General features: G+C 58.2%; 1 protein-coding gene and 2 long non-coding RNA genes across 5 annotated transcripts; 2 read left to right on the top strand and 1 right to left on the bottom strand.

The window, feature by feature from the left end:
- Positions 1–553: 553 nt before the first annotated feature.
- On the top strand, positions 554–4,591 carry LOC121059796. The gene is made up of 2 exons (XR_005814638.1): positions 554–659; positions 1,366–4,591. It is a non-coding gene; the product is annotated as an uncharacterized LOC121059796 (long non-coding RNA).
- Positions 4,592–8,837: 4,246 nt separating this feature from the next.
- On the top strand, positions 8,838–25,509 carry TNS4 (tensin 4). 2 transcript variants are annotated; one of them, XM_040536717.1, is made up of 13 exons: positions 8,838–9,335; positions 14,627–15,289; positions 18,800–19,229; positions 19,444–19,850; positions 20,664–20,750; positions 21,085–21,204; positions 21,457–21,549; positions 21,763–21,840; positions 21,998–22,066; positions 23,216–23,384; positions 23,748–23,816; positions 23,943–23,969; positions 24,455–25,509. In XM_040536717.1, exons 2-13 carry the CDS (start codon positions 14,785–14,787, stop codon positions 24,582–24,584), a joined length of 2,184 nt encoding a protein of 727 aa, XP_040392651.1. In that variant the 5' UTR covers positions 8,838–9,335; positions 14,627–14,784; the 3' UTR covers positions 24,585–25,509. The 2 variants fall into 2 exon arrangements, with proteins under 2 accessions (XP_040392651.1, XP_040392652.1); XM_040536718.1 differs by lacking the exon at positions 8,838–9,335 and adding an exon at positions 10,702–14,526.
- On the bottom strand, positions 9,384–13,859 carry LOC121059788. 2 transcript variants are annotated; one of them, XR_005814624.1, is made up of 2 exons: positions 13,737–13,859; positions 9,384–10,706 (listed from the first exon to the last, which is right to left on the bottom strand). It is a non-coding gene; the product is annotated as an uncharacterized LOC121059788 (long non-coding RNA). The 2 variants fall into 2 exon arrangements; XR_005814623.1 differs by lacking the exon at positions 13,737–13,859 and adding an exon at positions 13,163–13,273.
- Positions 25,510–26,452: the final 943 nt, after the last annotated feature.

The raw sequence follows: 26,452 nt of genomic DNA, 5'->3' as shown, positions 1-26,452 counted from the left end.
CAAGTATCCTCTGGGGCTGTACTTGGGTAGTCACAGGCAGTTTGTGGAGCTGTACTTGGGGCTTGGGTGGCGAATGCCCTGTAATGGTGTGGTTGTAGGTGACAGGAGCGCTGAGAAGCGGTCAGAAGGAGCTGGAAGGGAAAGGGGTAGCGCTGGAGGCACCTTCCTCGGGGCTGGTGTGGGGAGAGCTGTGCTCTGAGACACCCGTCGTGCTGGGTCGCTGCTGGGCCTGTAGTAATATAACTGTCTGTAGTAATGTAACCTGCCTGTAGTGAGTCACTGCTCAACCTGTAGTAATAGTTGTCTGTAGTAATAAAGCTGTAGTGAGTCACTGCTCAACCTGTAGTGATGTAATGGTCCATGCTGGGTCACTGCTGAACCTGTAGTAATATAACTGACTGTAGTGGGTCACTCCTGAACCTGTAGTAACATAACTACCTGTAGTGGATCACTCCTGGACCTGTAGTAACATAACTGGGTCACTGCTGGGCCTGTAGTAGTGTAACTGGTGGGTCTCAGGGATCAAGCCCTTTGTAGGCAGCGCTGCCAGGCAAGGTTTATCCAGGAGGTCTCTGTCATCTCAGAGCCCACAGGAGAGAGCAGGTCAGGAAAGCACAAAATAAAGCGCTGCGACTTGGTGTTACAGCCATGCTTTCTTGGTGCTGAGGGGCATCAGCTGCCAGGGTGGTGTCTGATTTTTTTGTGCTGTGGTTGCACCTACGATGCTACGGGCACTGCAGGCTTGGAGGTGGGCACAGCACAAATGCAGAGCTCTGATAAATGGGGAGAGCCTTATTGCACGTGCACCCCCGGCCATGCAGCACGGAGCTGAATAAAATGGGAGAAAAAGCTTTAAATGGGAGAAAAAGCTTTTTTTTTTTCCTTTTTTTTTTTTGTTTTGTTTTACGGGCTGTTCCCTTTCTGCAACGCAAACCGGTGACGGGTGCTCTCCCGAGCCGCGTGCAGGGGGTGTCCGGGAGGCAGTGCTTAATTGGGGCGGCTTATCCCCGCGCTCATTAGCCACGAACCGGCCGCCAGGGGGAAATCCCGGCCGGGTGAGAGCCGTGACAGCCACCCGGGGCGGGGACCAGCCGCCCCCGGCCCCGCTCCCTTCCTCCTGCGGCCGCCGGGGGGCGGCCCCGGCCCGCGGCGAGCACAGGGCGGCTGCGATCGTTCCCCGGTGCTGCGGGGGTGCTGAGCCCCCGGGTGCTGGTGGGGTGCTGAAGGGACCGAGCCCCAGCTGGCTCAGTGTCTTCCCCCCCTTACTCTTTCCCACATTTCTAAATCCTTCTCCGAGCTGCGTCTCCTGTTCTGGGTTAAGTGGAACAGCATGGTAACCGTTTTCTTTTCTTTTTTTTTTTTAAGGGTCCAAAAAGCTCAGTCTGATGCCTGGATGTCCTCGTGTTTCGCGAGTTGGTCCTGTTGCCCCCCGCCCCCGTCTTGCTGCAGGGAGTCAGATAATGCACAAGAAATCCAGGAACAACTCATTCTTGGCAGCAGTCAGTGTCTTCTCTTAAATGCAGGCTTGCACCATATAAATCCTGGCTCTGTGTCCTGTCAGTGGCCACTGAGGCATGATTTCCATTTCGGCAAACTGCAAACAGCATAGAAACAGCGAGAAAGCCCAGCTGGGGAACGAGGTGGGGGAGCCACGCTTTACATTTCTCCGGTGCCTTCCACCCAAGGCTCTCACGGCCCCTTAAAAATGAGAGCCAAGCTGCAAGTGTGTTATGGGACAGGAGCAAGTCGGTGATGCTCGGGTGTGTGCGGGGCCTGGGGCTGGGCATGCACCTCACTTCCCATGGCATGAGCTCATTCTAGTGCCTGTCTTGCTGGCACACAACTGTGGCACTTAAATTAACAGGGAAGGAAGTAGTAATGCAGCATTTCTGCTGTGAATAAATAGACCATGACCCGCATTCAGCATGCTAGAAGGGCACTGTAGTTTGAGCCATTTGTTTCTTGGCTGAGGGCTAGGAGCTGATTCTTGTGCTGTGAGCTGTAACATCAGGGGTAATCCGCAGCTACAGGCAGGAGAGAGAAGAAAGCAGGGGCAAGCAAGTGCTAATTCACAAACATGCAAGGGAACAAAAACAGAGGCAGTTGGTCTTGTCCTTGTAAATGCTGAGCATCTTTTTGGCTTGTTTTGTTTACCAATTACACATTTTTTGTCAGCGCCATGAGAAAAGCGCTGAAATTCCTGATGGCAAAACGCAAACTGAAGAGGCCAGCACGTCGTGCCCGGCGCGTGGGTCAGGCCTGTTCCCTGCTGCCTGGGCACAAGGTGAGATACCCGCGGTTCTCTGGGCTGGTGGCACCGACCACCAGACTTCCCATCCTCCCTCCTTTGGTGGTCATGCGTGGAATTGCAAATCTTCCTTTCCTTGAAGCTGTGACCCCAGGGGATGCCTGAGAGCGGCAGCGAGAACAACCGTGGAAGTGCTAGTCAGCTGCTCGCTGCTTTTCCTCTCTTCAAGGCAGCTTGTCTCCTTCCCAGGAGGATCGCTGCAGCTCCATTAGAGTCCATTAGCAGCTTCCTCTCCTTTTGCCTTGAGGTGAATTTAGGGCAGGTGTTGGCGTGGCAGCCCCGGAGGCCGGAGCTGCTGCTTGCAGCACAGCTCGGGTGTGCGGAGGAGCCGGGCTCTGCCACCGAACATGCCCTGCATGTGTCGGGGCCGTGTCTGTGCAGGAAGGAACCGTGGGGGCCTCTTCTTCCTTTTCCTGCAGGCTTGGACGATAACAGATGCAAGTACTTGGGGAGAAGCAGCGATGGGCTTCCCCATGTCAAAACCAAGAGGTTTTGCCCCAGATGGTGTGTCTGGCGCTTGCTTGCCCTGCTGCAGTGGGTTCAGGACACAAAAGCTGTGCTGTTGTCTGCCCTATCAAGTTATTAGGGAGCTCCCATGGAGCGTGAGAGCCTTTGGCATCACTGTGCTGAGGGCAAAGCATGAAAAGAAAAGTGTTGTGCTCTGTGGGACAGAGGGGACTGTCCTCGTGCTGAGGGCTTCGGCCAGGGCGGGGAGATGCCTGTCCCTGAGAAGTGTCACGAGCAGGAGCGATGCTGGTCTGCGAGCACTGGGGCCGTGCAGCCTCCAGAGCGGGCAGGGAAGGGCACGACGGGATGGAGGCACGGAGAAAGCATGCGGAGCATTTGGCCCTGCTCTGCGGATGTGAGTAGCCTGCCATAAATATCAAAATGCTTTCAGTGTGACAAGTGTCAGCAGCTGTGAGTCAGCCCGTTGCAATGCTTCCAGGCAGGCAGACCATGGTTTCATTGTCTCTGGGTCCCCTGGAATGTGAGCCGCACAGGAGCCCACCCGGGCTGCAGACGGAGGCAGAGCAAGCACCTCGTGAGGTCCCAAAACAGCAGCACTGCATGCCTAGGCTGCAGGGGATCCAGGTGGGAGATGTCGCCCTCCAGGTAGCCCCTGAGCCCCTTGTGGGTGACCAGCACAAGGCTCCACGTGGAGGACAGATCCCCAGAGCACATCTCAGCTCTCCTGCTAGGGAGATGTGGGACCAGCTGCCGAGGGAGCACTCGGTGGCTGCTGCAGATTTCAGTGGGTGAAATCTGCCGAAAGTAGACAGAAAACACAGGTGCCCCTTAGTGCACAGCTGCAGAGAGGTAGCTGCCTGCCCTCAGCGCGGCCCCTGCAGCCTTCCAGCACTGAATGCTTCCCGCTGTCTCACCGTCCTTGCCCACTTTATCCCAGTAAGCCCACAATAATCAGCCTATTCTTCTCTGTCTCTGCTGCTGCGCCCATCCGGAGGCCCTCCGCACGCTTTGGCTCTACCTTTCCCCTTCCTATGCCGTCACCTCTTTCATTGTTGCTCACCTGCCCTATTATCAATAACAGCTGTAATTAACGTTGCAGGCTGTGCCCAGAATCCTCTCCCTACCCAAAGCTGCAGTAGGGCTTACAGGTTTTTCCGTTGAGCAAATATGGGTGCAATTCACTTGAATTGCCAATTCCTATCAGTCGCTGGCTTGGGGCACTGCAGCAAAAGCAAACAAAGCTGATTACAGAGAGGAAAAGCAAGTGTGGAAAGCAATTGTTCTCGTTGATATCACCTTGATAACAAAGACGCCAGCTCCAAGACAAAAGCTATTTCACAGTTTTTTTTGCCTTGGGGTTGCTGTGGTGTCATTCCTGGAAAAGGGAAAATTGGTGGTATTAGCTGAAAAGGCAGCTCTGAAAGACAGTCCTCTGGTCAGGCAGAGTGGGAAGAGCTAGGTTTAATTTCCTTCTCGCCTTCCACCCACTACGAGACCTCAGGCAAATGTCTCACCCTGGAGAAGAAAACTGTTCTGTGATTATTTAGTTGAAAGCTGTCAACAGCTCTAGCTCCGAGGCTGGTGTTTCTCCTCTTGCAGTGCTGGCTGTGCACAGAAATGTGAGGTTGCCGGAGCACAAATACACACAGACAAGCGCGATGCCTTCGTCTCCGCTCCGCGCACCGCCTGCGGCTCTGTGGCTTACGGTGGTTTATCCGTGGGTCTGAAGGGCTAGCCAGCTGAGGGTTGGAACCTGATTATATTTTAATGATGAATCTCCCCTGCCACACTGGGGCAGGCCATGATCAGGACCATCTTTTCTGGAAACCCCTGGGATTTAGCACTGACAGCTACTGGAATGGCTTCAAGTGGATTATTTTTTTCAGACGGCATCTCCACAGCCCTGTGATCATGCACAGGACTGGTAGCACCTCCTGAGCACTGCTAACATACACCTTGGAGGCATCCTTGTCGTTCTTTGCACCAGGCTCTCCTTGCTGCGTGAAGGAGATCCCCAGCTTGCGAGAGCTGCCTCGAGCAGCCCGAGGGTCCCGAAGGACTCCGATGGCAGAGGTGGCCTCCGGGACCAGCGTGGGTCGGTGGTGCTGAGCAGCGAGGAGGTGGCGCTTGGTGCAGCGCCAGGCAGTGGGCGTCCGGCCCTGTGATTCACACCACGTCTGACATCGCCGTGGGATTGTTCACCGTGGTATCCGGGGCGGGTCCCAGCAGCATCTTTCTAAGGAAAATTTTAGATGCTGACATCGCTTCTGACAGATGGGTGCTGCCACGTGGGGCACCCTCCCGGAGCATCACACACCGCAGCAAGATGGAGATATTTATTCCCACTTCCCTCGTTTAAATGAGCTGAAAGCTGCCTCAGGAAAAGAGCCTGCTGCTGAGAAAAGAAGGATCCAGCCTCTAACCCTTTGCACGTCAGAGAGCAAAATGCAAGCAGCAGTCGCGTGCTGCAGAGAGCTTCCCTGTGTGTTTTTGCTGCCTTTATTTTCCCCGATCTCTGAGAAAACACCCCTGAGAAATCAAAAATGTGTATCCTGGATGGCAGTGGCTGTGATGTGCTGAGCAGCATCTGTCCAAAATCTTCAGTGCCCTTTGGGGCAGCGAGCCTGTAGATGCCAGTCCTGTTTGGGGCTTCTCCATCACTGCTTGGTGCACGGTAAACTACCAGTGAGACCCAGGGCTGGACAAAAAAGGTTTTTCCTCTATGCTCAGCCCCCGGAGAGGCAATTCCCCAAAGGATGCCGGTGGGAGCCACCCGCTGCTGCAGGGCACCGCAGGACTACGTCTTCCTCTGCTGGCGTCAGCGGTTTTCCCCCATCTGGCACCGCTGGCGTGCGGAGGCAGATGTGGGGAGCTCCCCTACAACCCAGCCCATGCCTCCAGCTGCGGTGGCTGCTCCTCGTCTTCCTCCTGCACATGCATCCGCTGGCTCGGGGACCACGGAGAGACCAGCTCATGCATGGGACAGAGGGATCTGGTCCTGCCCTTTTGGGTTTAAGGGTGCCCTTGACCTTTGCTGATGCTCCTGGGCATGGCGTAGGCTTGGGTTTTCGGTCTGAGGTGTAGAAAACAAAAAGTCCTTTTTCAGTAAAAGGCGGCTGATTAACGCACCCTCCGGGGATGCACGGGGCTGGGCTGCGTCACTCTTCTGAGTAAAGGTGTCGTGGTGTGCCAAGAAGGAGCTGACTCACCTGCCCGAGGCTTAGGAAGCAGCCGGGGCTCGGCACCGTGCACGTGGCTGCTGGAAGCAGCCCTGCGGCGCGGGGTTCGGTGGCGGTGTGAGGGGCTGACCCCTACCAGGCCGGGGTCCCCCTGTGGCCATCACAAATACCATCCAACACCCTGTGGCCTCCTCAGGTGGGTGGTTCATTGCTCCTTGTTGTTTTCTTCAATTCTGGAGGCCCCAGGGAGCAGCAGGTGGTTTCCTGCCCGGATTCCCCTCTCTATCAACTTCTGATGCACTGGGCTTGGTGCTACACCGCTTCCCGAAGGGGAAGTGAGGAGAGGATGGAGCCAGGCTCTTGTCCGTGGTGCCCCGCCAGGACCAGAGGCACTGGGCACAAACTGGAGCACGGGAGGCTCCGTCCAAACACCAGGAAGCACGTCTGTGCTGTGCGAGTGCCCAGAGGTGCTGGGGTCTCCTTGGAGGTCTCCAAAAGGTGGTGTGTCCAGAGGGACCCAGCCTCAGCCAACCTGGGATTGTGGGGCTCTGCTCATTGGAGTTTTTTTCTCTGGACCCCATAGAGGGAGATGCTCTCAGCACCTAGGACCAGGATACAGAAAGGAGCCTCCCCAAAAACCAGACTGGGGCCTGCAAGGGGCATTCCTGGGGTGAGGGGGACCTGGAGGAGAGCCCCCTGTTCCATCCCTCCCACACGACCTGAGCATTTCAGCCCCAGCCCCCCCACCCCACCCCACTCCCAGCTGGCTCCCCTGACCCTCGGAGCTGCTTTTTGGCTTCTTGTTAGGCAGAAGAAATCTTCAGCTCCAAGCAGAGGTGGCAAAAGGTGAGACATTTTTAACCTTTTCCCCACATTTGCACATAGGAATTCCAGGGAAGCGTTCTCGAGTCTTATTCATAACCAATATTTGTTCCTTTGAAAAGGCGCCTTTCTGCGCGGTCAGCTCATTGATACGGGGATGTTTGGTTTGGTCAAATTCCAGGAAGATGTAACCGCACGTTTATAAAACCTACACGATCCTGAGCGCGTGGCTGTCTGCCTCTCTTGTTACTGAGACAAATTCCCAGTATTTTCGCAGCCTCATTCTGCTGGGGAGGCCGATCTGTGGTTCTTTCACAGGCTTAAGGACAAAACACCCTGAGTAAATTCACCTTAACCTGGCTTGTAATAAGGGTAAGAGCCCTAAATCAAACAGGTTTTTACACCTGTGCAACACGGGGCGCTTGGTCTGGCAGGGACAGCGCAAATCACTTCCCCAAGCACTCTGCCTGCCTCGTTAGTTCTTTCCTGTTGCTCTTCCCCGCACACAGAGAGTGCAAAGAAGATATAACGGCTTGGCCAAGGAGCCACGGAACATCTTGGCTTCACTGCAAAACCAGCGAAATCAAAGCCAAAGGAAAATGTTTGCTTTTTTTTTTTTTCTTTTCCTGAGGGGTCTTGCAATATCTCCACACTCATGTTTGCTTCAGCACTCAGGGAGGAGTTTGCAAGTGCTGTGGCAAAACAAGCCCTTTCTATGGCAACTGGCCCCTCCAGGCCATCTCGGGGCGCCTTGCACAATGGGAATGGAAAGGCACCGAGTCGCGAATGTTTGTGTTGCAGGCTGAAAGCAACATTAAAAAACCAACGCGGGATTTCAGTTTGGCTTTAAAAGTGCCAAGAGCTGTAACAACCCACTGCCCGGCGAGGAGGAATTGCATCACTCCGGGACTGAGAGGCCTGGGGCAAACAGACGGGAGCTTAAAGCACAGCAAAGGGCTTTGCTGTTATTTACTGCTGAGCAATAGGGAAAGGTGTCAGTGAGATGGAAGGGGGCTGTTTCGTGGGCGCCCTCCCAGCACTGGCGGCTACTGGCCGAAGCTGGGCGCAGTCAGACAGGGCAGGGTTGCTCCTGGATTCACACAGCCCCTTCCCAATTCCCCAAAGGAGCTGCTTAACCCCAAACACGGCATTTCAGGCTGCTTGACCTGGGTCGCAGCCTGCAGAAATATATCACGAAAACCCAGCGCGGGCTGCAAGCCACGGACCAGAGCGTAAGGGCGCCTTGATCCACGGCCAGAGCCCTTCCTCTGTCCCCACCGCCGCCGTGCTTCCCCTCTCGGCAGAGTCCGGAGCTCCTGCAAACACCACGGTCCTCCAGAGCTGCAAAGAAGACGAAGGAAAGCTCCAGGAAGAAGGAAAGCAGCCAGGGGGCTGCTGTCGGTGCAATCCAGCAGCCGTTAAGGGAGGAAGGGGCTGGCCTGGCGGCGTGCAGCGCTGTTTACCCAGGGATGTAAAGGACGGGAAAAAACAACTGATAATAAAGGAAAAGTTGGAAAGGCTGTGAAGTGAGTTTAGGGAATGAAAAGGGAGAGAGTTTTTATGGTGTGTTTCCTGATAAAATCGGACATTTCAAAGAGTCCCTCAGCGGTGTGGCAATGTTGTGGCATGCCGAAAGCATTTATAGAATGGTTTGGGTTGGAAGGGACCCTAAAGATCATCTAATTCCCACCCCCTGCCATGGGCAGGGCCTCCCCCCCACCCCCCAAAACCAGGCTTATGGGCAGCAGAATAGGCAGTTTCCTTGAAGGGTATTTCGGAAATAGGAGTTTAAAGGTTGCTGTGTGGCTCTGTGCCCACTGAAACTGGAAGAAACCCTTGAGCCAAAATGCACAGCAATCCAAAAAGACCCTTGGGGATTGTTTATCATCATCCATCCCATTGCAGGAATGCTAAATGCAGCAGTCACGCCTGACTACTTTGGACTGGACGCTGTGCAAACACGAGTTGGAGACACAGTTGCCTTTATATATATATATATATATATATTTTTAATCTGCTCCCTACAAGTCAGATAATTGCTTGGAGGGTGTGGGCAGACCTGGCCTTTTTTTAGATTAGGCAGCCCCAGAAGTTTACTGCCACCCTTTAGCCAGACGTGATGGGAGATCGCCTGCTTCCCTTTGCACCGAATTGGACGCGTCTCGCTCGTAAACACGGCGCCTTTGCCCCAGAGGTGGTAACGCAGGGCCAGGGCATCGCCTCTTCCACCTCTCCCACCTCTTCCACCAGCAGCCGGCCTGGGGGTGCCCAGGGCAGGAGGGGAGCAGAGGGGACCCCGGCTGGGCTGCGGGCCCCTTGCCTTTGGCCACCCAGCACTGCTGCCTTGTGCCCTGCGTCTTCCCTCTCGCACCACACCTGGCCCCGGCCGTGCCGCACCCAGCAAAGCTCAGCCCAGGTGGGAGGGACCCAGATCCCTTAAATCCAGGGCTCCCGGGGGAGCGGGGCTGTTGCAGGCTCACCCTCAGGCTGCTTTCATGAGATCGAGGTGCTGTAGCAGGAGCTGCGAGCAGGAGAGGGGACAAGCAGCTGCAGCGCAGGTACCCGCCGAGAGCTGGCTTCTGCCTTTTGCATGTTTTTTTTTTTTCTTTTCCCAAGCCCTTTGTTTCCTTCAGCTTTCCATGCCGATGTTGTCTGTGGTTGTATCAGCTCCTCTCTTCCCTTCCGTGCCTTCTCTTCCTCCTGCTGCTGCTTTGCGTTTAGCTGATGATGATCCTTGCGCCTTTGGAGAAATTTGGTGCAGAGATGGTAAATAAGCCCAGAAATGGTGCTGCTGCCTGAGCAACCCTGGCCAGCAGGGACCAGGGGGTGCTCGTCCTGGCCGGGAGGGCTGCTGGCCCTCGTGTTGGTGCTTAGTGTTCAGGCTGGGCTTTTGGACCCTTATCGGTGATCTATGGCTTGATTTCATTAGCAATTACCTTCCCTATTCACCCAGAGTTGGAAGCCTATTTGGGATTTCCAGCGATGGATGTTTGTCAGCCGTGCCTCTGTACAAGGGGTGGAGGTAGCTCGCTCCCTCTGCCTGGAGCCGCTGCAGCCTGTAGGAGCAGGGCTGGGATCGTGTATGTGCATGTGTGCACCGCGTTTCAGCGAGGCTGCAGCGTGGTGCTGGTGAGGCTTCGGGGCAATAAAAACGCCATACGTAGGAAGAAGCCTGCCTGGCTGGAGGCAGCGGTTTGTGTTGGGCTCAGGGGGAAAATCACTTAGCCGTGCGTGAGTCACGGTGAGAGCCGGCTGTGCTTCCGTAGCCACTGGAAGTCACCGAGGTCGAAGCATCACAGCTCAGCTCGGTATTGAGACGCTGTTAAACCGAATCTGGCATCCTGAGGGTCCGTCCCCGCACGGGAGCGGAGCGTGGGGCTGACTGCAGGGAAGCCATGCATGCGGCGGTGGGGGAGCAGCACCGCGGTGAGGGCAGCACGGCAGCTCGCGCCGCTGCCTGCGTAGGTGGTGGGTGCAAGGCGTGACGCAGGGAGGGCGTCCCGGCCCACCCCTGGGGCGTGGGTGCTCTTTGTCCCTGGGCCCAGGAGAGCAGCACGGAGCTTCACGAGGCTGCAGGCGCTGGGATGAGTGCGAGCCCAGGGCAAAGCACAGGGTGGTGGCTGCGGGATCCGGAGCGTGGCTGTGCCTCGAGGGCAGGGGATGCAGGGCTGTACGCCTGCTGGGATGCCCCTGGGGATCTCAGGCATACAGCATCCTTCTGAATTGCTCTGCAGAGCCCACCGTGTATCAGCTGCCGCCCTGCCCCTTCCCATAGCACCTCTGAAATGCAGGGAAACAGCCTCCCAAATGCTGCAGCTTTCGTCAAAATAAAGCTACTTAAAGCAGCCCCACCAGGGGACTGCAGGGAGACTGCCCATGGGCTCAGGAGAGGAAAGTCTTTGTTGGTGTGTCTAGAAATTCTCGTGTTCCTGTAAAAAATCACAGGCATTCCTAGGATTAGCTAACCCAGCCTATTCTGAGACAGACCCCTCCTCCAGAGATGCTGTCCCTGCTGCCCTCTCCCCAAGCTTCCCGTGCCCGCTGAGAGCTGGGGGCAAACACCCCTGGGGAGGGGGAACAGCTCTGTGGCTCCTTCACCCTGCCCCGAGCCCCTACCAAGGGGAAGGAGCCTTCCTGGGAGGGGAGAAGGGAGCCTGGCTGCAGGGGGGGAGTTACTGGAGCAGCAATTTCAACACTGCTAGCAACCCTCCTCACCCCCGAGACCCCTCCGCAAGCCCAAAATGTTGCTGAAGCAGCGATGGGTGGTTGGCAGGAGGGGTCACACTGGAGCGAGACCCCCTGCATTGGCAAAGGTCACACAGATGCCGTCCCCATCGCAGGGCTCCAGGGCTGATCCCACACCAGGCACTTCTTGGGCTTCAGGGAGGCTTTTTTCTATTTTTTTTTTTCCTGATGAACTTCCCAATCCTTCTTGTTTGAGCAAGGAAGGAGGAGGGCATTGTTTGGCAGCTGCCCCAGCTCCCTCCTGGACGGGGCGAGCTGCCCCAGCACGGGCACCAGCTGCCTCCCGCCTGGGTGCTGCCCCCCCTGCGGCTGGGGGGGTGCTCGTATTTGCTACGTGATACCTCTGCTCCCTCTGCCACACAAGCAAAACACTGCATAACCATGGCGACTGTTTTCCTCAACCTCATCAGCACGCCCTGCTAATCTAGGCAATTCACCAGCAGCCCTCGTAATGAATGATTAAGCTGGGTGTAGTGAGCTCCGCAGATCCTGGGTGTCCCTTCCGCTCTTCCTGGTGGAAGTGGAGCAGTCTTGTCATCGGGAGGCTCCCAGGGCTCGCCACGTCAAGGAAAACCACCCCGACTTGGCAGCTGGCGTGCTCTTTTGGGGTCTCTGCTCAGACAGGGACCGGCTCGTATGTCTCGGCTCCAAATAACCGTGCCGGCACCATCCAGGGCCCAGCCGCGGGGCTGGGATGGAGGCGGTGGTGCTGGGTGTCCCCACGGAGCTCTGCACGGAGGGACCTTGCTCCACGCAGGGCACACAGGGCCCTGCTCCACGTGGCGGCCGCAGCCTGGCTGGGTGGGTTTGGGGAGCAGCAGCTGCTGCGTTGCCCGTGGGCGATGGGCTGGCCGCGTGTAGGACCTTATCTCACAGCCGGGCTGTGCCCAGAGCAGCCCTGCTTGGCCGCCCCTTCCAAACCCAGCCCCACGGGTGCCCCAGCTCCTGTCCCTGTCCCCAAACCCTGAGCTCGGCTCCTTTTCAGGTCTGGGAGCTCAGCATTCACCCAGGCTCCAGGAGCCGCCTGGGCTGGGGGCGATGGCAGGACGGGGTCCCCCAGTGCCGAGGAGCATGTCCATCTGCACCCAAACCCTGTGGCTTGTCCCCTCCATCAACGGGGGAATTCTGTTCCCAGGAGTGGAAGCTTTGCCGTTTCTCTTCTAGCTGTGCTTGTGGCCAGCTTATTTCCCTGCCCTTGCTCGCCTCGTCCTAGCCCGACCAGCAGCGCTCCGTCCCCAGAGGTTCTGCGCAGCCAGCAAACCAGCCCTGCGCCGGGGCCGTGACGGCTCCCCCCAGGGATCTCTGCTTGCTCCTGGAAATTCCTGGTGCCTGTGGGCAGCTCTGGCTTCCTGGTGGCCACCAGCATCCCAACGTCTCTCCTCCTTCGTTCCTCCCGGCCGAGCAGCCGGCAGCAGAGGCTCCGGGTTCTTTAACCGAGGGAAGGGGAAGGAGGAGAAATGCGGTTTGGAGGTTAATTCTGGCAGCATCAGGCACAAGGAAGATCAAAAACGCAGGGCAGGAGTACAAGAGAGGAGGGAAGCTGTTGCGTGCATGCTCCTGGAACCCCCTGAGAGTCCTGGTTCATGCATGCTGCACGTTATTTCTGTACCTACTTAAATTAAAACCAGCCTTGTCTTGCGGACGCTGACTGGAGCCAGGCAGCTCTTCTCCCCCAGGGAGAATCCAATTTTTGCTCCACCGAGCTCATGCTTTTGACCTGGAATGACTCTTCCTTTTTTTATTTAACCAACTCTCCCTCCCAGCCCTGCGCCGCACCGCGCTCCTCGTGCCCATGGTGTCACGGCAAATGGAAACAAGGAGGGGGCAGGCTGCTGACCACCCATAAAACCAATGCCTGGGGCAGAGGCAGCCTGGATAGAAAGGACGGGGGACTCTGGCCTGAGCCCCTTTTGCACCCTCTGTGCCTCCAGGTTTGAGCCCAGGACTGCTGAGGAAGAGAAATTCGCGGGTGCTGGCAACGGGGCAGCTGTCCGGGAAATCTGTAGCATTAGCGCACTGTCGGTTAAAGTTCAGAGATGCTATGTGCCTAATTGGCAATTAAAAGCACAACAGCAGCCTCCCGGGGTGCTCTGCCTGCTGCCGCACAGCTCCCATTGCAGGACACGTCATCGCTCCTCACCTTTCTCCTGACCAGCCTCCCGGTCCTGCAAATTCAACCCTCCAGAGGCTCAGGGCGCACCGTAGGTGCTGGCTGGGAGGAGGCTAGATGGCTTCGAAGCACTCTTCCCCTCCACAGCCCTCAAAAACCTCTCCCTGCTCTTTGCAGAGCAGTCACAGGGGTGACTCACGGCAGCTGCCCCGCGTGCCCGGCGCTGCCGGCAGCTGCGTTTTGCTCCTTGTCCCCTGCCCTTGGTGAGCCCCCGCTGCTCAGGGTGCCCCCGCTCGCGGTGAGCAGAGGCTCCCGTGGGGCCGTGCAACCCGATGAGGGCAAAACCAGCACCAGCCCCATCTGCGTGAGAGCGCTCAGCACCCTGCTCAGCAATTAGTCACCGCTTGGCAGGCGTGCCGGAGCGGGTGAGCGCCGCGTCCGCCGCCCACAAGCTGCCCGGCAGCGATGTGTCTCGCTCTTAATCCTCTGACTCCATCCTTAATCGATGTGAGATAACCGGGCGGATTAGTCAGCCTTTCAAGACTGGAAAGGAAAGGGCAAATATTGTAAGAGGTATAGCCCACTGTTTGCATGTGTTACGCACCAGATCTGTGTGGGATACGAAGGGGAGAGCCCTGAGCTGTAGGGTTAGCTCATTTCTGTGATGTTTGGTCGGCAGTTCTGGACATCCCACCGGTTCTGCACTTGCCAGGGATCACTGAGGCTGGAGGAGCAGGGAATTTGCTCAGCTTTTGTCACTGAGCACCGTTGTGCTGTATTTTGGCTGCCACGGTGAGGACAGAGGAGGCTGGATGGGTTTTCTCACCCCGAGACAAAAGCATGAGGTTCCCCCAGCACATTTGGCGGCAGTGAGTTTTTGCAGAACAGGGAATTAAAAATATTTTCAATCTAAAACGAGGCCAGAGAGCATTCAAAACATGATAGCAAACACTCCCAGAGCAGCTCCCTGACTGAGGAAGCCCCACACACAGCCCTGGGGGGCTCGGCTCGTGGCGTCCCAGCAAAGAAAACCACACCCACCCGCAGAGCATCGCTTCGGCAGGCAGCGCCATCCTGCCGGCCTGCTGTGAGCCTCCCCGGCGTGGCTGGGGGCTCGCTCCCTACCCTCACCTCTTTGGGTGGCTTCCGAGAGCCAGGACCCCTTGCCGGGGCTGTTGGGCTGATGCTGCGTTTCGTTCCTCGCCAAGAAAACAAGCGCTGCGCCACTAAAGCAGAAGGCATTTAGTTTTTAAGGCTGCTGAATCCTGAAAAGCTGTTGCAAATTAAACCTCCTTGCACTTGCCCAAATGTGCCGTGACACCGCAAGCAGAGGGCTGGAAGGGAGTGGGAAAGCGAGACCAGCGTGGCTTGTTTTCCTCCGAGCGGGATTCCAGGTTCGCGCTCCAAATCCCCGCTTTTATAGACTTTTCCACTGAAGTCGGCTCCTGCCCTGGGCATGCCTTGTGTAACCGCTCCTCTCTCCGCATTCCTCAGATTCTTCTACTGCTGGAGACGCTGGGCTGAGGGAGAGCCCCGAGGTCCCTGGGGGAGACGGGCACGTGGAAGCGCACCCCGAGCTCGGAGACGCGGAGAAGGAGGAGGAGGAGGAGGTTTCCCCTGGACTCAAAGCTGCCAAACCACAGCACCGAGCCATGTCACAGGTCATCCAAAACCACGTGCTGCGCGTTGGCCAGACCGTGCACATCCCCTCGCGGGAGGACAGCAAGCGCCTGCATGCGGCGGGGTACGCGGGCTGCTCCGCGCTGCCGACATCGTACTGCTACTACTCGACGGGTGCCTGGGCCGACCCCAAGGTTGTGGGGTGCCCCAAGGGACGCCTGTTGCCAGGCGGGGGGCTGTATGGAGCCCACCCTGTGCTGGAGCACTCAGCTGGTGCTCAGGGGCAGCAGGAGGCCTCCCTGGAGCAAGCCGGGGTCCCTCGCCAGCCGCAGCAGCAGCAGGGTGACGCCGGCACGGAGCCTGACACGCACCTCGGCTCTCCTACCTTGGATATTTCAATAGAGAGCCTCAACAAGCTGATCCTAGAGATCGATCCAACCTTCCAGCCGCTCACGTGCAAGCCGGTGAAGGACACGGCCCAGCCTGCTTCCCAAGGGGATGTCACGGCCACCAAGAAGCACGACCCGGAGGTGATAGGTGAGGCAAGAGGTGATGCTGGCGCGGCGGGGCCACCAGGGCTCAGACCTTGTGAGAGCTGCTCACGAGAGGTCCGTGGGAAGGGCTGGCCACAGGGCATGATGATGTCCCCCTGTCCCCAGAGGGATCGGTGTTGTGTGGGTGTGCTGCATTCTGGCATCAGGGCTTGGTGTCAAGGAGGACAGGCTGGGTACCCAGCTTTGGTCTGATCGCTTCTGAAAGGTCTCTTGTCCAGCTAGCTCAACAGGAGCCAAAAGAAACTGGGGAGAACAGCCTTTAATCCAACCTGATATTTGTTTCCCTGTGTTTGGAGAAAACATTTCTCGTAGTAAATGGGGCCTGTGGCTCTCAGAAAGCTCCTGGTACAGGTTACTGCCATCAGGGACCAGAGATGGGCCCTGACCGCGGGAGGTGGTGTCCGTACGCGCCCAACCTCGCAGCAGAGCCCCGCTTCTACAGAAGGGCAGCGGAGCCTTTCCCTGGGTCACACCAGACCCGTGGGACATGAGGATTTGAAGCCAGATTTCCAAAGCCCCAGGCTAAGCTACCGATGGTTACACAACCATCCTAGTTAAATGTTCCCCGTCCTTTTGCCAGGGAAATTCTTTCTCCAGGGCTTGTGCACTCCTCCGGCAGCATGCCTGGCATGCACAACGCAGAACGGCAGCAGCACAGGCACCCACCTCTTGCTGCTCTCATGCCTGGGTGCTTTGTGAGCACTTTTGCATCGCTGCCATCCCCGCATCCCAAGCTCTGCTGAGTGCTGTGGCTCCTGCCGTGCCTCCTCTGCAGTGTGTGAGCCACCCGGCGCACCGTGCACAAGGTGACACAAGCAGACAGCGAGCTGCATGCTGCTGCTCACATTCTGGTGTACCGGCTGCTGGAGCACACATCTGGGATGTGTTTCAGTGCCTAAAGATACACTCTGGCTGCCTCTGGAAAGCCTGATTGCCCAGCCGTGTCTTTATACGCCAAAATACCCTGAGAATCTGTCTGCAGCCCTCGTTCCAGAGAAAGGTCGAATGAGAGGATGTTAAAGACATGGAAAAAAATATTCTGTTCTCCCTGATCCCTCGTGGAAACTCCTGCACGAGGAATGTGGGGTTGGGGGAGGACAAGGTGCATGACATCGGGTGCAGTGAACTCCAGCTCGGGGCAGCTGATAAGCCGGAGCCTGGCGGTGGGAGCGCGGTGTGGGGCTTGGGCGTTCCTGAAGCAGCTGCAGACTGTGCCTCCTGCTCTGCCGAGACACAAGGGCTGGCCTTGTAGATAAAGTGTGGTGACAAAGTGCAAGTTCAGCCCTTTGCTCCTCCAACGAGCACTTGAAGGAGACCTGGATGCATCTCCGCGATGCATCGCGCTCGGGGGCTGTCTGAGCAGCTCAGCAGGTAGCGTGCTGGTGGTTTTGAAAACCTGGCTCCGAGTGTGGGACTGAACATCTGGAAATCTGGCCCTGAACTCGGTGGGAAAAGCCTCCCTTCAGCTTTCATTTTCTTTTTTTATGTGGACTTCCCGGTGCTGCATTGCATCCCTGGCAGCCGGGGGAGCACCTGCGGTGCCCACGCATGCGCTGCTGCCCCCTTTCCTCCGGGCTCCTGCTTCTGTGTCCTCCCAGCCTGGCAGAGGGGAGGACAGAACTCGATCGGTTGATGCAAGGGCTGGCAGGAGGCTGATGGTGCCCAAGGATATAGGAGAGGGCTTTGCTCTTCTCTGCTGTTTCCATAACAGACGCTGCAGCAATTCCCAACAGTCGTCAGTTGCCTCTGGTGCTCACCCCTCGCTGGAGAACTGGGGAGCAATCCTCCCGGCTCGCGTGACAGCCAGCCTTGGTGCTGCTGGTGCTTTTTTGCCACTCCCTGATGCTGAAAAACTTGCCAAGATCCTGATCAAATATTTGAGGTTTAGCCACACCTGATAAGCAGGAGCCTTGGCAGGAGGCACGGGGCCCCGCGAGCCCAGCGCGGAGGCGTTTCGGTTTTTATTTCTTTAAAGCGCAATGAAAAGCCTCATTTATTTTCCCCTTTTGAGGGAGGCTTTGACAAAAAGTGTCCGGCCAGGAGCCTACAGTACATGCTTGCAGTACATATGCTATGTATACTATGCGTATATACTATGCTTTTCCTGCTTTTTTTTGGTGCTCCTTGCATCACGCAGCAGCAGCAGCGCTGGGCGAGCTGGAGCGCAGGGCAGCGGCGAGGCACGGAAACTCCGCTGCTAGGAGCAGTTCTTCAGTGCTGCAGCAAAATGGGTTTTCCCTCTCCAAGAAAGGGCGCGGGGAGCCTTCCCGAGCCCCACGGCGGAGCATGATCCGGGAGCTGCAAACAAAGCCGGGCACGTTCAGACCAGACGCGAGGCGCGCGCCGGTAGCGGGGAATGTGACGCACCCGGGAGCACCCTCCCTGGGCGGGCGGCGCGCTCGCCATCGCTGCGAGCCCCTAGAGCACGGCTGCGTGTGTCTCTTGCTAAAAGCCCCCTCTGAGCTCAGCCAGAAGTGACAGCCTTGTTCAGGGAAACCTGTGTGAAAAGCCCTGTGCAGGGAGCCCTGAATTATTCATGACATTTCCCTCTTGGCTTAAAAGCAACCAGCCTGAGCGCAACCTGCAGAGCCTGGCGTGAGCCCAAGCCCTTCGAATCACATCGCCCTCGACAAGCAGCCCCTTGCTGGGGGGCTGCTGCTGTTATTTGCCTTAGTTTACCTTCTCTCCTTTCCACTCTGCGCACCATCGGCAAAAACAAAGCAGTTTGAAGCCCTGGTGATGCACAGACGTGTTTGGGGGGGGACATGTGCCAAAATAGCATGGTGCAGGGCTCTGCTCACCCTAGGGCTCAGCACATCCATGGCTGCTGTGCATCAGGGCGCAGGAGCTGGTCTTCCCCTTCTGGCTGTGAGCTTTTGCTGAAGGTCTTGGAGCACGTGGAGCTCCATCAGATGCGTTACCTTTTACATAAAGGCAAGCAAAGGGGCTAGGAGATGCGCTGCCAGCCTGGCCAGCTGTCCCATCGTCTCCTCCACATAGCAAAGCTTTGGAGCTTTCCACGGGTGAGCAGGGCCAGGCAGGATGGGCACCCCCCGAGCCTGATGTCACCCCAGGGAGCAGCCAGATGTTTTTGCCTTGAGTCAGGTACAAACGGAGCGGCTGCCGGAGGAAACACCCGCCGCCCACGGCAGGTCTCGGCAAGCGCCGGCGTGCGCTCCCAGTGAGGGGGGAGCTGCGCGGGCAGACATGGCCGCACGTAACCCGTCCTGCAGCCCGCCAGCACCTGGGTGGGTGGGACACCCCGGTTGGGTGTCGGGGCAGAGATCGGCCCTCATCGGGTCTCAGCAAAGTCTGGCGTTGGTCTGTGCCTCCCGTAGAGGCAGCCATGCGGTGCGCAGAGGGGGGACAGCACCTCGGCACCCCCTGGGGATTGTGAACCGGAGCCAAAATGAACAGGGAGATGAACAGAGAGGTGTGTAACAAACCTTACTCGAGCACTGAATCATTAACAGCCTCCTCTTTCTGCCTCCAGACATTAAGTACATCGAGATGACACCAGCCAGAGCCAAGTGTACCGAGGTGCTGCAGGGCTCCTCCAGCCCCTTCTCCAGGTCCCCCCAGAGCAACGGCTTCCTGCCCTCGAAAGGGGCACCCAGAGGCAACTACACGAACGGCAGCGTCATTTTCTCCAGCCCAGCAGGGCCCGAGAGCCCCCGGTTGGCCCCCCCAGGCTGGGCTGGCTTCCAGAGCTGCGGCAAAGCCTCCGAGAGCATCGCCGTGCCCCTGCACTGCACGGCCGGCCAGCAGGACAGCATCTCCTATGGCCCTGGCTCACTCGGCACCTCGCCGGGCTTTGACAACTTGCTGAAGCCCGTGCACGTGGTGAGGGCTCAGCAGAGGACCAGCGGGGTCTCGCAGCTCTCCATGAGCCCCAGCTCGGACACCAGCTACGTCTTTGGGAGGTGAGCGCAGCCTCGCGGACCTATTCTGGGCTGGTGATGGGGATGGAAGCGGCACGGGGATGGTACCCGAGTCCTGTTTCCCGAGACCTTTTCCCACCTCAGGGTGGGAGCTGACACCCAGCAGGGCTGGCGTGTGGTCTCTGGGCTGCTCCGTGCATCACACCCCAGCCCAGCAGCCCCCCCTGATCGCCTTCACTCTGTCTCCCCCCTGCAGCAGCACCCACTCGCTCCACAACGACGACTCTGATGCCGCCTGCCCGTCCCCTGCTGGCTCCATGGGCAGCCCCCAGCCGTCGTCCCCGAGCATCAGGTCCCCCTCTGGAGAACCTTTCACCCTGGCTTCCCACCAGCCCAGGGCAGCCTGCTTCACCAAAACCAACGCCTGCCTGTCCCAGAAGGGGCAGGCCAGCAGCTGCCCCCCCTCCATCCTCACCTCAGCAGCCGACATCCCGGTGCTGCTGGTGAACGGGTGCAGGGAACAAGGAGATGAGTCCCCCCGGCTGACCGCAGCCTCCCCGGCCTCTACCAAGCAGATCTCCCCTCCCAGCCTCAGCCCAGCCTCGGGGCTCGGCGGCCTGAACAATGCGCTGTCGGCACCAGCGCTCTCCTGTGTCACCGACAGTAAGTCCCCCCTGCCATGGGGCGGCTCCTGGGGGGGGAAAGGAGCCCTAAAGCTGCCAGAAAAGAGGGATAAATGCTGATTTCAGCTCTGTGGGTGATGGACATGAAGGACATGAGGTCCTTGCTGGATCTGGAGAGCCTCAGAGTATCCCCGTGGGGTTGCCAGGCTCTGCGGGGGTCTCCAGCTCTTTGGTGACCCTGCACCCACCGTGGGGTTCCTCCCATCAGCATTGTGGGGCAGGATCTGGTCAGCTGGAGGCGATCTGGATGCACTTATTCATAGCAGCTGAGACCGAGGACCATAATTCTGTCATTTCGTGCTCGTTTGTGGGCCTGGAACGGGCAGGGAGGAGAGGTCAGGGTTCCAGTTCACTCTGGGGGACATCTGAAGATACTGAGGTTTATAAGGTCCCTCATTCAGGGGCAGACAATAGGCCTATTGTGCTCCGGAGGAGATTAGCAGAGGCGGCTCTCAGGGCAGAGGGTTTTAATTGGGATTCTCATGGGAAAAACAGGAGAGCTTTGCAGGTCAGATCCTCCGTGGGTGTAAATCCTCATGGTCCAGCGGACTTCTGGGCAGCCTGGTACGGCCGGGGGGATTCATCTGCTGCCTCTCCGCACTCCACCATGGCCTGCCAAGGATAATTACACGGAAATGAATCATTCTGAGGAAGCTCAGACCAAAAGGATTGAAAATCCGCTTCAGCCCTGGCCAGCTCGAGGGAGAAATCCCTCTGCCAGGGCTCGGCCCTTCTCAGCGGCGTCCGCTGTGAAGGTCCTCGGGTCCCCAGCTCTGCCTCCCGTCTCTTGCAGGTCCCCTCGGGGCTGGCCAGCCGACCATGAAGTTTGTGATGGACACGTCGAAGTACTGGTTCAAGCCGAGCATAAGCAGGGACCGAGGTGAGGCGGCGAGCCCGGGGCGGCCCCGCACCCAGCGCTCCCCGAAGGAGCTTGGCTCTCGCCCCACGGTGATTTGGGGATGAACCCCAAGTGCCCTGGGAGGTGCTGGGTGTGGAGAGAGCCACAGTGGGTCTGGGGAGCTCAGAACCCCCCTGCGTGCCCCTGAAGTCCAGAGAAAGCTGCCTGGCCATCCTGCCTGGCAGGGCAGATTGTTTCTGGAGCTACCAGGAACAAGTCCCCATGGGAACTCAGCAGGGCGCACAGAGCAGGGTGCACAGAGCAGGGCACGGGGGTCCCGTTCTGCTCCGCTGAGCCCCCTTTGGTGCTTTGACAGCAATCCAGCTGCTGAAGGACAAGGAGCCGGGCACGTTCGTTGTGCGGGACAGCACGTCGTACCGGGGCTCCTTCGGGCTGGCCATGAAGGTTCCCGGCTCTCCATCCAGCAGCCAGACAGGTACAGGGGCTCCCTTGGGAAGGTGGGGATGCATACGGGGGATGAACCAAAATGAGCCCAGCTCTGCAGTGCTGAAACAAGTCCAAAAGCTGCAGGACATGGCTGGGTGAGATGCAGGCAGCAGGATCTGTGCCTGCCCATCTCCTCCCTGTGCCAGCACCAGCTGCGGGCACCCTGGGGACCCCGGGATGGGCAGGGGTGCAGCGGCCGTGCTCACATCAGCACTGACGCTCTCCTCGATGTCACTCGAAGGCGAGGACAGCAGCGAGCTCGTCCGGCATTTCCTCATCGAGTCGTCGGCCAAAGGGGTGCACTTGAAAGGAGCCAGCGAGGAGCTGTATTTCGGTAAGGACGGGGCCATCGCCGGGAGCGGGGCTGTGCTGCACGCCAAGCCCACAGGGGTGGGGGAGAGCCCTCGTCCTTCACCGTGATGCCCCCAGACAGATCTCCCGCACCCTGCTCCCTCCTCCTGCAGTCTCTGGGACGCTGCCGCCAGAGTTTGCATGGGTGGGGGATCGGTGGCGCGCGGCCCCGCTGACGGGCAGCTCTGTGTTGCAGGGAGCCTCTCCGCCTTCGTGTACCAGCACGCCATCACCCCGCTGGCGCTGCCCTGCAAGCTCTGCATCCCCACTCGAGGTAAGCCACCGAGGCACAGGATGCTGCGGGAGGGGGGGTGACCCTCCGTTAATTGCTTTAAGCAGTGCTAGGCTCCTGAGTCCCTTGTGTAAGAAGGAATTTCGGCAATGAAACTTTGACCTGCGGATGTCAGAGCTTCCGTTTGTTGTCCGTGCAGATCTCGCTGATGAAGACAGCCCTGACTGCGCCCCAGAGCCCACGCTGTCCCTGCTGAAGAAATCTGCTGGTGAGGAAAGGAGCAGGTGCCGGTGGCCATGGGACGGTTGAGCTGACGGTAGTTCGAGCTCTGGGCATGCACACATTGGGTTTAGTCCCCACGTATCAAACACCGACCTCTATTTTTGGGCATCAGCTCTAACACTGCTCACAGCTGGAGCTGAAAAGCCATCGCTGCAAACCAGCCAGCACCCCAGTGCTCCGTTGTGATGCTGCTCTCCTGGCTTCATCACCAGGCTGGAGATGCTGCAGCTTTTCTTCACGTCCTCAGATCGTGGGCCTGCAAGGCAACCTGATCTTTATAAACAAAGGACAATTTTTGTCCTCGTGACAGTGAAGCAAAGCTTGCAAAGGCAGTTCTCGAGCTCCCGAGGCTCATAAAAGACCCCAAAGCCTTTTAAATTAGCCCAGTTTTAAGCAGCCCCTGATTTCTAAGCCTCTCTCCTGATTGCCTTCAACTGGGGCACTGAACATCTGGAGTTTCTCAGGGAGGGACCAGGCATTTCAGGGCTGCTGAGAGCCACTGTAGGGTTATGTTGATGTGGGACCTCGTGGGAGAGGTGCAGGGGGCAGAGGTCCAGGGTCTCTGCGGCCCCAGGGTGCACAGAGCCCAGCAAGGGAGGGCTGCAGGTGAGGACAGAACCAAGGGGAGGACGCAGCGCCGATGGGTCACGGCGCAGTCACGGGAATCGGCAACGGCTTTGTTTTGCTGGAAATTCTGGAAAATCTGTTGGCAAGCTGCAAAGTTTAGTTTGACCCAGAACAGGGCCTTTCAACAGCGCAATCAGCCCGAAATGTCATGTTTTAGGTTGGCCTTAAGCTGTTAGCTGGCTTGGGGTACTTCTGCTTTTCATTAAAGGAAATATGTCATAAACAGAAAAAAGAAAAAAAGAAAAAAGCCAAATCTGACATTTAGAAACCAGAAATTAAATACTCTGACTTTTAAAACAATTAGTACAAAGGATTAGAGTAAACCAGAATAAACTCGCGAAGAATTTCTGAGTCACCCCATCTTTCGTTTGCATCGCAACAAATCTGACCCAGGAGCATCGGCCCTGCTCTGCAGGACGGTGCCTCCGTGCTGGGCACGGGGAAATGCTCGGGGGGGATGTGGGCGGATGCAGCCCCGTGCTGAGCCCGCTCCTCGCTGTCCCTGCAGAGTGCAACGTCCTGTACCTCAGCTCGGTGAGCATGGAGACGCTGGCAGGGGCGCCGGCCGTCCAGAAGGCTATCTCCTCCACCTTCGAGCTGGAGACGCTGCCCACGCCAACCCTCGTCCACTTCAAAGTGACGGAGCAGGGCATCACGCTGACGGACATCCAGAGGAAGTAAGGGCTGCCGCCGCCAGGAGCAGGGGCAGAGGTGGCCGGCGCACGGCAGCGCGGCTCCCTCTCTGCGCACACCGCCGCCGAGCTGCCAGCTCGCCGCTTTGCAGCGTGCCCAGAAAATCTGGCCCGCTAGGACAAACCCGTGTTGCAATCGCAGGCTGGATTGGCCCCTGTGTTTGTAGCAGGGAGCACGAAGCTGCTCCAAATGCAGCTGGTGGCGGTGGTCCAGGGGTCCAGGGGCTGCGGCCCAGATGCTTTCTGCCAGGCCCCCCCTGGAGAAGTGCTTGGATATGCACGTGCCCGCTTCTCCCCCCGGCTTTGCTGGGCCCCACCCTAACCCCACACTCTCCTCTGTCCCCGCAGGGTGTTTTTCAGGAGGCACTACCCCTTGGCCACTGTCAGGTTTTGCGGGATGGATCCTGAGAACAGAAAGTGAGTGTCTGAGAGGGGCAGAGCAGGGCGAGCCCCCCGGCAGGCACGGCCCTGCAGCCCCCCATGCGGGTGGAAATGAGTTAAGTGTCACTTTTCTGAGCAAACCCCGTTCTCTCGTCCCTCCAGGTGGCAGAAGTACTGCAAGTCCTCCAGGTAAGAGCTGCCTTGTGCAAGGCCAAGCGGGGGCACCCAACCCTGGGCAACCGCAGGACGCGCGCTTACAAAACGGGGGGGGCGATGAAATGTGGTGGAGGGCTGAGATGTGGGACAGGGAGGAGGCTCTGGCTTTGCTCTGCAGGGTGAGGTGGGGGGCTCCGCCACGCCGCTGGGCTCTGCACCCCCTGAATGGGACCCCCCCCACCCAAGCCCCTTGCCCTAACCAGCGGCTCGCTTGCTCCGGGCTCAGGAAGTGAGCTTATATCTGGCTCTACCTTGCACTCGAGCAACGTTTCACAGCCGGGGAAGCCTTGCCAGAAATGCTTCTCCCGGCTGTTTTTCTTCCAAGCAAACGTGATTGGGGAGCGGGCCAAGGCGGAATTGCTGGAGCCGGGATCCGCGCAGTGGCCAGGGCCGCTCGGAGCGTGTGCCTCTGGATCCCTGGATGCGAGCTAAAGGCATCTCCCTCTCCTTTTCCCCAGGATCTTCGGGTTCGTGGCCAAAAACCAGACGGATTTGGAGAACCTGTGCCACCTGTTTGCAGAGTACGACCCCGTGCAGCCGGCATCGCTCGTCATTGACCTGGTTAGCAGGCTGCTGCCGGGCCTGTAGGGGACGGAGAGTGGGGACACTGCGGGCTGGCGGTGCCCCCGCGCTGCTGCGCTGCTTCCTCGCCTTTTGCCGCCTGCAGGCTGCATTTCACTGTTATTTATACATTTGGTCACATTGAGATCTCGGGTAAAGACTTTGTCCTGCATTGGGCTCGGGTGTTTTTCCCTGCCCTCCCCCGCCCCCCCCAGGCATCCAACGGGAGCAGTGCGCAGAGCTGTGCCCTCCGGGAGCGAGGGGTGAAGCAGGCAGCAGCGCTCGCCTTCCCAAAATGATGCCATCAAAGGGGGACAGGGGACACCAGGACAGGACCAGGAGCATCCCCAGATGGAGCTGACCTCCCAGCGCAGCAGACTCAGTCTTCATGTCCCCTCCCCATGGCGAGGGGAGGTCTGCGGGGCCCCCCCATGACAGTAGAGCAGCGTCAGGAAGCAGCTCTGCAAGTCAAAGTGCATGAAATCACCGGGCCCGGCCGAAAAGTCCTGCTTCCCTCAAAGACTCAGCAGCACTGACGGGCAGGAACGTCAGCCCAGCAGGGATTTGCCTGCTGCTGGTAAATTCTCTTTGCCCTTTTTTTGCAAAGCGAGAGCTTCCAGGCCACCTCAGCACCGCGGCGGGCTGAGAAGTAAATGTTGACATTTTCATGACAGTAAAACATTGGGGTTTTTGGAAGTGACCTGCCTGAATTCGGGCCAGATCCTCGGATGACGTAAATTGGCGCAGGGCTGTGGAAGTCGGTGCTGCTGTGATTTACACCAGCTGAGGCTCCAGCTCCTGCCGCGGCGGTGGAGCAGGGTGGCTCCGAGCCCACCACGTAATCGTCTCCCCCAGCACTTGCTTCCCCGGTACCTCTTCCCTGTGCTAATTTCAGAGCGTGTACTAAGCGACCCCGCTCAGGGGTGGTGTCAATAAACCAGAGGTTCGTTTATCTGACCGCAGTCACTGCAGTGACCTTAGCAGCTGAAAAATGTATTCTGCTGCCTTACGGTGCCCAGCCCATGTGCGTATTGCTCATAAAAAAAGCTTGCCATCCTCCAGCAGGACTTTGAAACAGCATCCAGCTGAACGGGCAGAGGTGAACGTAGCTATAGGAGTGATGAGAGCTGCAGAGTGGGATGGGGGGGGCATACCAAAGGCTTTGGCACCCCCAGCTGTGCGTGTGGCTGAGCCCTGAGCAATCCATTCAGCCCCCAAAACCATGCAAATATCAACATAAAGGTTTAAGTGCAATAGCCCCGGGATGCTCAGTGCTGTTGTGCATCCCTCAGCTCCTCCTCCTGCCCTCACCAACCCCCAAAACTCCAGCACCCCCGGAAGGGCTCAGCAGTGCAGGATGGGACCTCCTGCAGTGCGGGCAGCTGCCAGCAAGGGGCCCCAGCATGATTCTGTCTGTCCGTCCATCCATCTATCCTGCCCATCAGCTGGGAGCCATAAAGAAGGGCCGAGCCGCCGGTTCTTGCCGAGCTGTTTTCATTAAGCTGCTCTTAATTACGGCAGTGACTGCTCACCCCTGGGACCCCGCACTCGGTTATGCAACCTGCAGCTGAGCACCGCTTTAATTCCTTGTATTTATTGCTGTGCTGCTCGTGACGGCAACGATAAGCACAAGGGGAACAGGGAGATTCAAAGGCTTTGGCTCCAAACAACTCCAAATGTGAGCTCTGCTGCTCCGTCGCCGCCAAGCCGGGCCCCCTCCGCTCCCCTTTCATCCCAAATCCCAGCTCTGCACGACTCCAGTAACAAACCTGGGGGGTTTATCGGCTTTCTGGGGGAAGGGAGCATGGGCTGCTTTGCCCCATTCAAACCCAGATCGCTGGGGGACAGGAGCAGGCCTGGCTCCAGGCACCGTCTTCCACACATGGAATTTTTCG

This window comes from Cygnus olor, chromosome 25 (genome assembly GCF_009769625.2).
Source record: "Cygnus olor isolate bCygOlo1 chromosome 25, bCygOlo1.pri.v2, whole genome shotgun sequence".
Taxonomy (NCBI): domain Eukaryota; kingdom Metazoa; phylum Chordata; class Aves; order Anseriformes; family Anatidae; genus Cygnus; species Cygnus olor.
Note: the sequence above shows the minus strand (reverse complement) of the source record. Positions and strands in the feature narration are given on the sequence as shown.

Coding starts and splice junctions, on each gene's coding strand:
- TNS4 (XM_040536717.1), top strand. CDS start 14,785: ATGTCACAGGTCATCCAAAACCACGTGCTGCGCGTTGGCCAGACCGTG. Junction 20,751..21,084: donor GAGCATAAGCAGGGACCGAG/GTGAGGCGGCGA, acceptor GTGCTTTGACAG/CAATCCAGCTGCTGAAGGAC. Junction 23,970..24,454: donor AAGTACTGCAAGTCCTCCAG/GTAAGAGCTGCC, acceptor CCTTTTCCCCAG/GATCTTCGGGTTCGTGGCCA.